This window comes from Daucus carota, chromosome 4 (assembly GCF_001625215.2).
Source record: "Daucus carota subsp. sativus chromosome 4, DH1 v3.0, whole genome shotgun sequence".
In the NCBI taxonomy this organism is placed as follows: Eukaryota; Viridiplantae; Streptophyta; class Magnoliopsida; order Apiales; family Apiaceae; genus Daucus; species Daucus carota.
In genome coordinates this window covers 50,107,332-50,121,813 of record NC_030384.2, presented here as the reverse complement: position 1 = coordinate 50,121,813, position 14,482 = coordinate 50,107,332, and the positions used below count along the sequence as shown (strand labels likewise).

The window sequence follows — 14,482 nt, the reverse complement described above, 5'->3', positions numbered from 1 at the left end:
CTCATTAATATTTAAGTGATACATTTGAAAAAGTTGATGAAATTAGTGGATGGGTGAAATTTTTATATTATAAAAGATTACTATTTTGAGAAAATTTTGAAATGTATAGAATTTAATAAGACATGCCGAAATGCCGAAAAAGAAAGTGTATAGAAATGAAAAGGGACGGAGGTGTATACCGGAAAAGAAGATATTTCTGTTACTCCAGAGTATTCTAAACCAGCCATACGAAATCTGCCACGTCCCACTAGCTAATAAAATAGTGGTCCAAACTAAAACAAAGACAGCACACGTTACTCTACGACTCTTATCCCTGTTTGGCTGTTTCTAGTATTATTGCTGTTATTACACCCTTCATTGCTGGATTTATCATTAATCCCGTTCCTTAATCCCAGTTTAATTTTCTTACAAAAGCCACACCATCTCTTTCGTTCATCCAATCACATCAAACACAAAAGCTTCTTACATCTTTACATACATTTCGCTTTTCATCATCATTCATCAGGTAACGCTTTTTGTATGTAAGTGGTAATAAAATTGCTGAATTATTGAATTTTGAAGATAAATTGCACAACTATCATCTATATTCTGATTTTTTCAATTTCCGACAGAAGATAAACCCTTACCACTCGTATTATTGTTAATGTGTGTAAGTAGGCACGTGATGCCATGAGGGTTAATGATCGGGGATGGAACAGGAATTCACTGTAGATTCATAATCGTTTGGATCATGAATGTAGTTGTTAACAAAATTGTTGAATTATTGAAATCGGATTGTAAATTGCGTAAGTATCGTTGATATTGTTATTTTTTCGACCGAGGATAAAGCCTCATCACTTGTATCGTTAATCGGGAATGAAACAGGAACTCTAGTGATTAGATTTATAATTTTTTTGATTTTTGTTCGTAAGGTTTTGATGCATCCTTTGTTAATAAGATTTCTTCTATGTTCAGTATTTGCTGGTATGGGTTCCAATTCTGGCACTGGTGTATATCCTTTGCACCGGTCTAAAATTATTCACCTGGTCAGTGCTATTGATTCTGTTGCTGTTGTTTTTCGCGATTATTTCTGTTAGGCTTGTAATTGTGAAGCTGCGTTGCATTCCGAAATTGAAGGTTAGATGTATTCATGTTGATTCAGTATGTGTAGGTGAGACATGCTCAAGGGATTCATAATGTAGCAGGAGAAAAGGACCACAGCGCTTACTCATCTCGAGAATATTTTGATGCACATCTGACCCCATTAGGCTGGCAGCAGGTAATGTCTATGGAATGTGGTCTGGAATTTGGATGTTGCCTGTTGTAGATACTTAATTCAGCGAATTAAATTAAAGGAGAACAAGAGAAGGGATGGTGTATTTTAATATTAATTTCTTTTTTGTTCGTGTACCCATTAGGTTTATAGTTAATGTGTACTTTGTTTTCATTAAGACAAATTGTTAATAACATCTAGCTAGATGTTCGTCGTTAATACTCTCCTAGATTTGTATGGCGTGATTCCAGTGACACTAACATGAAGTTTTTACTGAGAGTACTATTTCAACTATTATGATGCATTCTAACAGGTAGAAAATCTGCACAAGCATGTACGAGCCTCTGGAATCTTTGAGAGTGTCCAACTAGTTGTTGTTTCACCTTTGTTAAGGTATCCTGCTTGCACTTTAGGTTTAACCTTAGCAGTATCATTTATCCAATAAACTTGTTCAATAGTCCGATCCTTTCACTCTTTCCTAATTAATCGTGGGTAGTAACTTAATACACAATTTACAACCATGGCTGGTCTACCAACTAGAAGCCACACATCACATATATATATTATCGAACATTAACAGATAATTTAGTCAGCTGTATGTATATGTTGGAGTTTAGTCTATATTCAGTTTGATTTATCTTATAATTTTCTGTACTTATGTCGGTGGTTAGATCTACTAACAATTCCTCTATAGAACATTGCAAACAGCAGTTGGAGCTTTCGGAGGTGAAGGCTGCACAGATGAGACAAATGTGCCTCCACTGATGATAGAAAATGCTGGTAATAGTGATCACCCTGAAATCTCAAGTCTAAATTGTCCACCTTTCATAGCTTTGGAGCTCTGCCGTGAACACTTGGTATGTGCTGCATTTAGCTGTAGCTCTCTGTTCTTGTAATGTACATCAAAATCAATCTGACCCTGTCCTCTGTCCTATTTGTTACAAATTTATCTCGAGTTCGGTTTTACTTTCCCACATATTATTTTTGTACTCTTGTTTCGAGATGTCGGAGGTATTCAGTAGTCATCCCACTTAAGTTTAAAACTGAAAAGTAGAAATCCATATTGTGCACTTGTACCAATTTTTACAATCATAGTGAGAGAAAACAGCGCTTCAGATGTAATTTTTGCATCCCCAGCACAGTTCTACCACAATTTTCTGCCATTGTTATGAATTATACCACCAAGATGCACCATTTCTCTATATAGACATGGGGTTGCATAAATACATCTCTGCCTTTGTTCACATTATTACAATTTGCAGCTGAGTGTGTTTTTTGATTATGAATTGTCACTTTATCTAACACTCTGGATTCGATAATTTTTAAAGCCTGTTATCTGAAAGAAAATTGAACATATATCTGAATGTTTCAAAATATTGCATGATTATTGCAAATCATATATAATAAATCCACTCTCATTATCTGAGCTAGCATAGATAGTATTTACCTGCATTGGCTTCATTTCTAACTGAAATTAGGTTCTAGATATCGGAAATGATTGTGATACTGAACTAATACACTCTACTTCAGTTTTGAAATTCCTAAACTTCTAGAAATTAACTTCAAGATGCATGAAAGTTCTTCCCTCTTAAACAATGTCAGTATCCAGGGTCTTCTTATCGTACTAAATAACAATGCAGGGAGTTCATCCATGTGATCAGAGAAGAAGCATCAGCGAGTACAAACCTTTGTTTCCTGCAATCGATTTCTCATTGGTAAGTCCCTAATCCCTCAAGTTAATCAAATTGTGTGGTTTTTGATTTGTTTGATGTGCCTGAATCATTTTCTGGAGTTGATGACCTGTATAACTTTTATTTGTTTTCAGATAGAAAATGATGCTGATGTTTTGTGGGAAGCTGATATCAGAGAAAAGAATGAAGATGTAGCTGCCAGAGGAAAGAAATTTTTGGACTGGTAAATTACTACCCGTTAAATATCTCTGTAGTTGGATTTATCTAGAAAACAAGTTTTTTGATTGCTTTGTTTGCCTCAAGAGACCTTCATTTCTTCATCTACAATTTATAGCATCTCAAAAATATTAGCCACTATAACCAAACAGCTCTAGACAATCATCTTACGTCATACTTTTTACATAGTAGATAATGCTACTCCATTCTGCATTTCCTGCTTTCCTCTTAAATGTGTTGGAGTACTGACAACAGATCCATCATCTGTAGACATTGTTATAATATGTCTTTGGATGATTAGGATTTTTCTCTATATATGTTATCAATATGTTTTTATGCTTAAGTTTTATCATTTTCATCAGGCTGTGGACAAGAAAAGAGAAAGAGATAGCAGTTGTCACACACAGCGGACTTCTTGTCCATACTTTGAAGGAATATGGAGATGATTGTCATCCTTCCATCAAGAGTGAAATGGGGACATTGTAAGTATTTGATTGACTTGCTACTTCTATGTTTTTTAAGACACAAGTAATATTAATTGATCTAAAACCACAGATTACTGAAAAACATTTAAGGCCTAATCTTAGTATATTAGGCTGTTTGTAGTCTGTATGATCCTTTGATTTTTTTTTTTTTACAGTATACAGATCAACATATAAGGGTCTGTCTGAGACAAAACTGAGAACATAACCTAACCTTTAACCGTTAAATCTGATAACTCTTGTTCATCAGAAAATTCATTTTAGCTTCAGTGAAATGGAGTAATACTACAACCCTTGACTATCTTCTTTTATAAACAAGTTAAACTTATATCGGATCGAACATTGATTTGAGTTCCTAATTGGTTGGCCTACTTAAAACAAGGTAATGAAAAAGCTAAACACTAATTGCAAATATATCACAATATTATTTGCTCCAAAAGGTAAGTAATGACTCACAATGATGTCGTGTCTGCATGTCCTTAGCCAATGTATCCTTGTTAGGCGATTAGAAGAAGTGATATGCATCTCTTTGTTGCTCTGATGAAAATCACAATTAGTTCTAAAAACTCTTATCTCTGTTCTGGACTTCTAAACATACCGAGAGCTTTGGCAAATCAAACAAACAATCCAATATTAACCTGCTAATCCTTAGTAATTAATAGATAATTCACAAGGGGTCCTGATGGATTACTGTGTATAGCGAGCCTGATCTGAGGGAAAGCAAGATTAGATTAGATAATCAGACTATTTGTCTTCAGTCATGAAACTATGATATCACTAACAGCACTCCTAAATAAGCACAGAGATGAATCAGGGATCCTATCTCCCCCGTAATGATCATTATATTGCATCACTTTTCTTTAGTATCAAAAGAACCATGTATAATTTCAGATCACAGCAGTTCATGCATTTACACTTACACTTCATTACTAAAGATCCTACTGGACTATTCTTTGTTGTATTTCATCTCTTCCTTTTATTCAAACGGTTGTCACGAATGCTCACTAACATGGATCATACTTCTAAAACCTTCTCAGCTTCAACAATTGTGAGCTTCGGTCTGTGGTCATTGTTGACAAAAGGTAAGCGTGTCGTATAAACTCACACACATCAATTTATGTTAATCATCCTTCAGTTGCCATAACTTTGGGTTCTTGCAGCATGATATGTTCAGATTCTTCTACAACCAACTTCCCCGGCAAAATCCCAAGCGGGACTGACGTTCCTAGTGATGCTACTGCTGCCACAAACTAACAACTAATAGGAGGATGAAGTGCTCACCTTGTTCTCACAAATTTCGAACCAGAATACTAGTATGCTTTCCACTGATCATTCTATAAGCTCTGCTCTTGTATTCAGACAAGCCTTTTTGCTCACCTTAACATCAGTCAACAACTCTAAGTTAATTTATTTGATAAATTTACCACTCAAACATGCAATATATTTTTGATGATGAGGTGTAATATATTTTTATATGTCACACTTTTGTGCAGCTGTAGAACTTTAGACTAGACTGTGGGTTGGATCCAGCTCAACAATGGCCCCAAATCATTCCATCAAGAATTATTATCTGGCCTTTTTGGCATTGGCAACTCCATTCTAAATAAAAATTATTTTCAAAGAAAAACAATATACAACTACATATTTTTTTAATACAAAAATTAATAGTTAAGAGCTATTTACTTATTATTTATTATCAGTTATTACTAATAAATGATTTTTTATTTTCAGAAAAAAATTTGTACATATTCTTTCACAAATAAATACTTATTTATGTGAAATAAAGTTAATCAATCAAACTGTCATTTCAGTGATTTATAACCAATTTTTTAATACATAAATGAATTATATTGTATCTATATCTATTTATAATTTGATTATTCTTCTCCTGCCAACTCTCCATTATCCACAACTTTTTCACAAAAATAAATACAATAGATATAATCCAGTAATCCCCTCCAGTCCACTCAGAAAAACAAATGGACAACTACTCATACTCCAGTGTTCAATCATCTCCACGATCCACCAGTGATGCTACTTGGGATGATGATTCACAGCACTCACTTGGCAACTACAAAATCAAGCTCATGTGCAGTTATGGCGGGAAAATCCAGCCACGTCAGCACGACAATCAGCTCGCGTACGTCGCCGGCGACACCAAGATCTTCGCCGTCGATCGCAACATCAAGTTCTCTCTCTTTCTCTCCAAGCTATCGGCTCTCTCTCATCTTGACGCGAAGTCTCTGTGTTTTCGGTATCAGCTGCCTGGCGAAGATCTCGATGCGTTGATTTCGGTGACGAATGATGAGGATTTGGAGCATATGATGCTCGAGTATGATCGACTTTATCGAGCCTCGAGTAAGCCGGTGAGGCTCCGTTTGTTTCTGTTTCCGGCGCCGGCGGCGCCATCGTCGGCGTTCAGCTCGTCGGATTCGAAGCCGGATCGGCAGTGGTTCGTGGACGCGTTGAATTCTGTGCAGAATCAGAGTCATAATGACTCGGCTTCGTCGACGGCGGTGACGCCGCCGTTGTCGGCGACGCCGGACTTTTTGTTCGGTTTTGATAAGGAAGGGCACGGTGATAGGCAAGCGCCGCCGTGTAAGGCGGCTGAGTCGGTGCCGTCTCAGCACGTTGATGATCGTAGCTTTGTAAATGATATGGAAAGGATGAATATGAATGCATCGAATCAGGAGGCTTTGAATGCGAGAGACGGTTATTACGGCGATTTTTTCGGACAGAAACCGCCGGAGAATGTCCAACAACCGGCAGCAAGTTACTACCAGGAGAGGACCGGAGGGGAACAGATGTATTACATTCCGGCGAACACCGCCGGAGTTTATCAAACTCAGGTGATGCGACCGGTGACCGGACAAGTCGGTCAAGGATATTACGGAATGCAAAGGATGGTACCGGAAGTTTACCGGGAGCAGCCGGTATACAGTGTAGTCCCCCAGCAGCAGCAGCAACAATCATTTCAGCAAAAGAATGTTGGGGCCTACGCTGTGGGACCAATGGGTGACCCGTATGGACAGGTTGGCTATGACGCGCAAGGGAGGCAAGTGTTTTACACGACGGCGGTGGCAGGGGTGGCGCAGCAGCAGTTTCAGTCGGTGGACGGGAGACAAGGCGGTGGCGAGTTGAATCAGGAGAGTCGATAGATCTGGCTGTACTGAAAGCATCTCAAGCTGTGATTAATAATTTTGTATTGCAACTTTTTTGACTTTTGTCTCCTTTTCTTGATATAAAATGTGAGTAAAATAATTACTGTGTTTTATGTACACGATCTTATTGTGCATGGAATGGAGTTATGATTATTTCGTATTTTACCTTTATTAAATTTATTTAGAATTCTTCTGATATAAGAAATTAATAAAAAATATTATTATAAAAAGGATAATGAAGATATGAATATAAAAGATACAAAAAATGGTTGTTGTTTTAAGAGGCCAAGACCTTCTCTACGTATTTCTTCCATTTTTTTTTAAAAATACTTTAAGCTAAAACTAAGAATACAAGACTAACTTCATAGGAAAAAAAATGTAGCCTTACAAAAAATATAAGTGTATCTTTTCTTTTAAAACAAAAGTGTTAATCTAATAATAAAAAGCCATAAGGCATCTACACCAATGATCGAGTCGAACAAACAGTAATTTGTAATCGTCTGTTCTCATAAAGAGATAATTAAACGATATTTTGAAGAAAATGTATATACAAATACAAGTACTCGCTTCATGCATCCTCATTGAATTACTGGTATCCTCTTCATCATGCCCTCACAGAGCTATCGTTTGAGTTATCGACCAAAACGGCGATTCCATACAAACTTTCATCACCAAATCAAAACCCTGCTTACAATTAAAAAGCGAAAAACAAAACTCTCACCAGGGAGAGAAAACAACCTTAGATCTGAAGCAGAACCACAGAAACAAGAGAAATCGGACTGAAAAGCCACCCGCTTGAAACAGAGAAGAAAGACAACGAAATTTCCGATGATTTTAGATTTAAGAATTCTCCCGAGAATAGATCCGAAATAAAACCACAAAAACAAGAGAAATCAGACTGAAACTCACCCGCTTGGAAGAGAGACAGCGAAATCTCCGATGATTTTAGATCTAAATTTCCCGAAAAGATGTATTATTCAAAAACTATAAAGAAAAACAAAGCAATCAAGTGATTCGGGTCTTTCCACCGGTTAGGAGAGAGCCTAGGTTTAATATAAGTGTATGTTGAATCAAAATATACCGGTAGGAAACACCAATGGCACCATTAAGAATAAATCCAGATTTAATTAATTTATTATCTTCAATTCTAACTCTAATAAATACAATTTACTTAATAATTTTTATTACAAGATAATTGAAAGTGGATTAGAAGAAATTAGTGTTCGAAACGGGTTTAAAAAAAAAGTTGAGTTAGGTAGGCAAATTTAGCAGCCAACGGAAAATATGTACTCCCTCTCTCGACTTTCTTTGCCCTATATTTCCGTTATTTTTTTGCATGTATTTTGAAAATTCTATAAAATATAATTATATAATATTTTTCTTAAATTAATTTTACTGTTTAAATTCTTATTAAAAAATAAATTAAAAAACATAAAACTAAAAAGCATCAAAATTCGTGTAAACGCGGACCTAAACAGACCGTTGCAGGGAGCAATTGCAGTTGTTGGTGATGCGTCATAAGCACCTAGGGAGTCACACCCCTCACCAACCCCTCCACTCACATCACCACATCACTCTCCAATTTTCAGACACCCTCCGATCCCATCTCTCTCTCTCTCTCTCTCTCTCTCTCTCTCCCTCCCTCCATCCATATTATCTTTCACATTTTTCATACACATAACAAAACACAAAAACAGAGCAGAAGCAGCGTAGAAGATGGCAATGGCTTCGGCGCTTCGAAGGCTCTCTTCTTCATCTCCAATCTCTCTTCGCGCTCTCTCTCATCCTCGCCTCTCTTCTCTCATGGTACAATCATTATTTCACATCATAAAATTATATTTTATCTTTTGATAATTTATTTATTTTTGTTCTTGTTCTTGTTTTTGTTGTTTTTGCAGTCATCTTTGCCTGATCGAGCTGTTGGCGATAAGCAAGATTCTCGCGTAACGGTAATTGCTCTACGCTAGCTCTGGATACTATACTATTCATATATGATCTGTTAATGTGTTTCTTGTTGTTTTGTTTTCTTGATTGTTTTCGTTTTTTGAGTTGTGATAAGATCTGTGATGATTATTAACATGTGGAGAATTTGTGTTTGGTTTGGTTAAATGTATGTGTTTGATGTATTGTCGGTGCCAGTGGATCAATCAATTGAATGCTCCGCTTGAAGAGATCGATCCGGAGATTGCCGACATTATCGAGCTCGAGAAGGCCAGGCAATGGAAGGTATAACGTGGCATTCATTTCGACCTAGCTTTTGTAATTTTTTAGTTTTTCGTGATTTGTAATTTATTTATTGAATACGTACAAATCAATATAAAATATTGGATCCTAGTGACTTAAGATAATAATAGCTATTCTCACCTCCAACAATATTCCTTATATTCATTCCTTATATACTATTTTATTATTAAAAGTTACCATTATTGCAATAGGTGAAGAGAGAGAACATGTTTGTATTCAAAATTTATTATAAAATAAGATTTAGGAGAGGAGAGAGGTTCCCTAAAGATAAGGCATGGCTAGTGGATCTTAGAGCAATTCCAATAGGTGTGCTAAATCAAGTCTTAAATCCAAAAATAGGAAATATGGGATAAAAGTGCACTCCAACACTATGCTAGTGATGTGCTAAATCACTAGCACAAGCCTCCCCTTCCCTATTTTTAGAATATGCTAGCCACTTCTAAACTAGTTCTATCATTAAAATATTCATTTCCCTCTCTCCTCCACATCATTCCCCTCCCTTGTTTTTCCTCTTTCCCTCTTTTTTAATATTATTATAATAATAGGGAATGGATATAGGGAGTACTATTGGAGCTCATGTGCTAAATCTCGTGCTAAATCACTAAGACATATTATTCTATAATATTTTTAGGGAACCTCTTAGCATAGTGTTGGACTTGCTCTTAGTGATTTAGGGAATCACTATGATACTGTTGGAGTGGATTATTTTCCCATATTCCTCATATTTTGGTTTAAGACTCCAAATAGGGAAGCTGCTGGAGATGCTCTAAACCTTTGAATTGGAATGTTGGACGTGATTTAAAATGCTTTGTTTTAGGGACTCGAGCTTATTCCTTCAGAGAATTTCACGTCATTGTCAGTTATGCAAGCTGTTGGTTCAGTGATGACTAACAAGTATAGTGAAGGTTATCCTGGTGCAAGATACTATGGAGGAAATGAGTATGTACATCCACTGTAAATTCAGGGTCATAAACATTGACTTGCACTTTACAACCTGGCATACATTAATTGGAGTTCGGTCTGTAATTGTTTAGGTATATTGATATGGCAGAGAGATTGTGTCAGAAGCGTGCGTTAGAAGCTTTCGGACTAGATCCTGCAAAATGGGGAGGTAAAGTACAATGCTCTGTATCAGTTTGTTACCCAATATTAATTACATGAGCTTTGGAGTACCACTTATGCAATGCGCTTTCTTTTTAAACCTTGATTTGGGCGTAGACACCAACGGAGTGGTGGTAGATTTTTAACATGGTCATGTCATTTTGCATTTGCACTATCTAATTAGGCATCCAATCTAAAAGATTAATATGTTACACCAAGCCTTCTTTGTTCTTTGTCTTTTTGTGGCTCCCAGTTACAAGCCACACATGTAGCACATATATATTGATGTTTCTGTACTACATTTTTTAGAGTGAATTGTGCTATGTGTAGCAGCTCTTTTAATAATGCAAGGAACTTTTTCTTACAGTCAACGTGCAGTCCCTATCCGGCTCTCCAGCTAACTTTCAGGTTTATACTGCTTTGTTGAAACCCCACGACAGAATCATGGCCCTTGATCTTCCTCATGGCGGACATCTTTCCCATGGTTATCAGGTGCAATATGTAAAATGAAAATTACTGGATAACTTTTGAATTATTACCATTTTATTTTGCTCCAATAGTTCAATTATTGAAGGATTAAAGTTGGCATTTACTTATCCTATTTTCCCTTTTTACTTTGGAATATAAATTAGCGGCAAGTGTTTGCACAATAGAAGCCCTATGCGACTTATAAATGACGAACATCAGAACCATACCTATTGAACAGTTGTATTTAATATACTTCAAAGTTCATCATCATTATTGGTCGTGTTTGGAATTTAGAGGTTTGGGAAAAAATTATAGCTAATTCAATCAGCTAATCAAAACCACTGAGGGGTCGCTTGGTTGGGTATTTCTGATTCCAGCCCCATACCACTCCGCGAACCAAACGACCCCTTAAAATCAGCATTGAGGGTATTTCTGGTTTGTAAATATAACTCTGCGCTGCTGTCATGAGCTCATTATAATATATAGGTGGTTGATATCTGTTTTTATTTTTGTAATTATTACCAGACGGACACAAAAAAGATATCTGCTGTCTCCATATTTTTCGAGACAATGCCATACAGATTGGATGAGAGCACCGGTTACATTGACTACGATCAGGTAGCTAATAGTTGTCGATCTTAAAGTTCTTTTGGTAAGTGTATGTGTATGCACGCATGCATGTGTGTGTGTTAAACTTGCTCTTGCTTCCTCCCTGTTGGCAGTGACTTGTCAGTTTCAAGTTGGATTACTTTCAAAATCTATAACTATTTTGATTTGATTTTTTTTTCTCATGTCTGCTGAGAGTGAAGATATTATGAAATTTGCCATACCCTTGAACTGTCTCTGATTGAAAAAGCAACATAATATGTTGCTAAGCATATACTTTTTTTAATTACATTATTCCTCCCTCATCCTAGAAACTAGAAGTCTTTATTGCCTTTTGACCCTTCTAACATTAACATCCAATGTGAAGTGGAATTGAGAAGTGCTTTACATTGTTGCCAGTTCTAAAGTGATGACTGATGCCATATACTGTGGTCACAATTATCAACTTTCTCTTACTATGATTCGACTATGATAAGTGTAAAGTGCATGTTAAATGTGAATGTATAGTACTTGTTAAATTCAAGATATAATTAGCTACATATTACATTTTGTTTAAAATAAGGTGGTATTTTTTAGTATCTGTGATTTCTACGGCAGATGGAGAAAAGCGCTGTGCTCTTTAGGCCAAAATTAATTGTTGCTGGTGCAAGTGCCTATGCTCGCTTGTATGATTATGAACGTATGCGTAAGGTATATGCCAGGCTGGGTAAATGCTTTTAACTTTTTAGTTTGTTTTATCTTTACTTTATTAGTCTTACTGAACAATGAATCTCGTTCACTTGATTGGTAGGTTTGTGACAAGCAGAAAGCTATTTTGCTGGCAGACATGGCTCACATTAGTGGCCTAGTTGCTGCTGGTGTTATCCCGTCTCCTTTTGAATATGCAGACGTTGTGACAACTACGACTCATAAGTCACTGCGCGGGCCTCGTGGAGCAATGATCTTCTTTAGGAAGGGGTTGAAAGAGATCAACAAAAAAGGGGAAGAAGTGAGTTGTATATATTATGTCGGCTTGCGATTTTCGAAGTACTTTTTTTTTTTTTTAGCCTGGTTTGCATTTGCTTTGTCATTTCCAATTTTGTATACAGCTGAAAATTTTGTTCTAACGTATCAGAACAACTTAACTAACATCTGAGTTCCCCCGAGTAGGTGATGTATGACTACGAGGATAGAATCAACCAGGCTGTCTTTCCTGGACTTCAAGGTGGTCCACACAATCAAACTATTACTGCCTTGGCAGTTGCACTGAAACAGGTTTAATTTTTTTCCCCTTGTTTGCTCCTCTTGGGAAGTTGCATGGCTGATGTTATAAAATCCCCACAACTCCTTTTTCATTCTGACTAGTATGTCATATTAGGCTAGAACTCCTGAGTACAAGGCTTACCAAGAACAAGTTTTAAGCAACTGTTCCAGATTTGCAAAGGTACTGAACCTACTTAAATATTTCTGAGATTCTTCTCACATAAATTAGTTTGTGAGCAATTGTTCATTTGTTGTATTCATCTCTAATTTTTTATTATTTCAAGTTCATTTTTATGCCTCACTTGTGAAGTAACTTTATATTCCAGAGTCTCACAGAAATGGGATATGAAGTAGTGTCCGGTGGAACTGAGAACCATTTGGTTTTGGTAAATCTGAAGAACAAGGTAAAATGACAAGATGTGTTTCAATTCTTTTTGAATTGTAAGTACATAATGGTGATTGTATGAAGTCAGGTTTTACAGAGCAATTTTCTCAAGCTCTACAGAATGACTTTGGAAAAGATTTATTGGTCGTCTAAGTATTTAATACCAAAACTGATAAATTATGTTATAATACTATAATGCTACATAATTCATTAATTTCCTCGCAAAGAATTATCTACATGAAGCATTTGTAAATAAGGTCTGGAAAACATGTAGTATATTACAAATAACTGGTTGATTGAATAGAAAGTTACCTAATATAAATTAATCACTACTTAATATAAACTCTTTAAAGAAATTTACTTCGTAATTTATGTGAACTTGTTTGCTGCAGGGAATTGACGGGTCTAGAGTTGAAAAGGTTATGGAATCTGTGCACATAGCAGCAAACAAAAACACCGTCCCTGGTGACGTATCTGCCATGGTGCCCGGTGGCATTCGAATGGGTAAATCCTTTTTTCCTTGATTATCTTGAGCTGGATACTGGAATTAGGTGGTGCTATTTATAATTTGTATGAGTTGTTAACCCGGAAATTCAGGAACTCCTGCTCTGACATCGAGGGGTTTTGTTGAAGAGGATTTTGTAAAAGTTGCTGAGTTCTTTGATGCTGCAGTGAAGCTGGCTTTGAAGATCAAGGCTGATTCAAAAGGTTTATTAAAGTCTATAAACTTATCAAGTGCTCTCTTTGTGTATATGATACTTTTGCTTACACATGCCCTATACATACTGGATCAGGAACAAAGTTGAAGGACTTTGTGGCAACAATGAAAGATGACATCTATAAGTCTGACATAAATAACATAAAGCATGAAGTGGAGGAATATGCCAAACAGTTTCCCACAATTGGTTTTGAGAAGGAGACTATGAAATACAAACAATGAAGTAAAAGAGTTACATATTGAAGGTATGCTGTGTCTTATGGATTGGTTTTGCAAAGACAATTTGATTATGCGATTAAAAGTAATTTGTGTTACCCTGTGTTTTATAAACAGATGTATAACTGTATTTCTGATCTTATGGGAATCTAATAGTCTGTTCCGCGTATTTTTAAAATAGTGGCATAACATGGGCGGTCGTCTCACGTTGACAGAGACAAAGAAGAGTCAGGCAACTTCACTTCGACAATTATTTTTGGGAATTTGTGGAGCAAAAATGCACAGGGGATGGGAGGATCGTTACTTGGAATTGTTATGGTCTTAGCTTGATTGTGGTCTAGCAATGCGTAAAACTCTATTAATGTAGTCTAATATTGAACCAACCACCTCTGTCTTGAGTTCGTGCCAGCCAGGCGCCTTGCCTATAGAAGCAAAATATATGTAATAGTTCCTATGTAATACCAATGTGTAACAATGAACAAATCACAATTCGCATAGAGGGTGATATTAAAAATACTACTGCTCTGGAAATGGATCCATCTCAAGTCGATACGGCATATTTTGATTTTGGATTTTGACAAACTTGATATATTTTGATCTATTTTGATCAAATAATAGAGCTTATCGTCATCATCCATCTCAAATTTGATTCGACATAATTTATTAAGATTTCAATTCAAATTAAATTCGATATATACGA

General features: G+C 36.2%; 3 protein-coding genes across 6 annotated transcripts; all 3 read left to right on the top strand.

Moving 5' to 3' along the window:
* The first annotated feature begins 347 nt into the window (after nt 1–347).
* LOC108216339 (phosphoglycerate mutase-like protein 1) lies at nt 348–5,272 on the top strand. Of its 4 annotated transcripts, XR_010291485.1 has the most exons (11): nt 554–785; nt 955–1,025; nt 1,151–1,258; nt 1,566–1,645; nt 1,947–2,109; nt 2,893–2,967; nt 3,078–3,166; nt 3,522–3,641; nt 4,679–4,723; nt 4,802–4,954; nt 5,135–5,272. XR_010291485.1 is itself a non-coding variant. In XM_064092578.1 (10 exons), exons 2-10 carry the CDS (start codon nt 966–968, stop codon nt 4,893–4,895), a joined length of 834 nt encoding a protein of 277 aa, XP_063948648.1. In that variant the 5' UTR covers nt 348–505; nt 955–965; the 3' UTR covers nt 4,896–5,121. The 4 variants fall into 4 exon arrangements, 3 of the variants coding, with proteins under 3 accessions (XP_063948648.1, XP_063948647.1, XP_063948646.1); XM_064092578.1 differs by lacking the exons at nt 554–785; nt 5,135–5,272 and adding an exon at nt 348–505 and having other exon boundaries at nt 4,802–5,121; XM_064092577.1 differs by lacking the exons at nt 554–785; nt 5,135–5,272 and adding an exon at nt 448–521 and having other exon boundaries at nt 4,802–5,121.
* Nucleotides 5,273–5,515: 243 nt separating this feature from the next.
* On the top strand, nt 5,516–6,962 carry LOC108215720 (uncharacterized). Its single transcript, XM_017388273.2, has one exon. It carries the CDS (start codon nt 5,621–5,623, stop codon nt 6,797–6,799), a length of 1,179 nt encoding a protein of 392 aa, XP_017243762.1. The 5' UTR covers nt 5,516–5,620; the 3' UTR covers nt 6,800–6,962.
* A 1,308-nt stretch (nt 6,963–8,270) lies between these two features.
* Nucleotides 8,271–14,313, top strand: LOC108219201 (serine hydroxymethyltransferase, mitochondrial). The gene is made up of 16 exons (XM_017392516.2): nt 8,271–8,608; nt 8,701–8,751; nt 8,942–9,028; nt 9,864–9,985; nt 10,081–10,157; nt 10,515–10,639; nt 11,141–11,233; nt 11,819–11,911; nt 12,012–12,209; nt 12,371–12,475; nt 12,579–12,644; nt 12,790–12,867; nt 13,241–13,352; nt 13,446–13,556; nt 13,643–13,811; nt 13,964–14,313. Exons 1-15 carry the CDS (start codon nt 8,519–8,521, stop codon nt 13,786–13,788), a joined length of 1,554 nt encoding a protein of 517 aa, XP_017248005.1. The 5' UTR covers nt 8,271–8,518; the 3' UTR covers nt 13,789–13,811; nt 13,964–14,313.
* Nucleotides 14,314–14,482: the final 169 nt, after the last annotated feature.

Coding starts and splice junctions, on each gene's coding strand:
- LOC108216339 (XM_064092576.1), top strand. CDS start 680: ATGATCGGGGATGGAACAGGAATTCACTGTAGATTCATAATCGTTTGG. Junction 1,259..1,565: donor CCCCATTAGGCTGGCAGCAG/GTAATGTCTATG, acceptor GCATTCTAACAG/GTAGAAAATCTGCACAAGCA. Junction 3,642..4,678: donor AAGAGTGAAATGGGGACATT/GTAAGTATTTGA, acceptor AAACCTTCTCAG/CTTCAACAATTGTGAGCTTC.
- LOC108215720 (XM_017388273.2), top strand. CDS start 5,621: ATGGACAACTACTCATACTCCAGTGTTCAATCATCTCCACGATCCACC.
- LOC108219201 (XM_017392516.2), top strand. CDS start 8,519: ATGGCAATGGCTTCGGCGCTTCGAAGGCTCTCTTCTTCATCTCCAATC. Junction 10,640..11,140: donor ATCTTTCCCATGGTTATCAG/GTGCAATATGTA, acceptor AATTATTACCAG/ACGGACACAAAAAAGATATC. Junction 13,353..13,445: donor GCCCGGTGGCATTCGAATGG/GTAAATCCTTTT, acceptor CCGGAAATTCAG/GAACTCCTGCTCTGACATCG.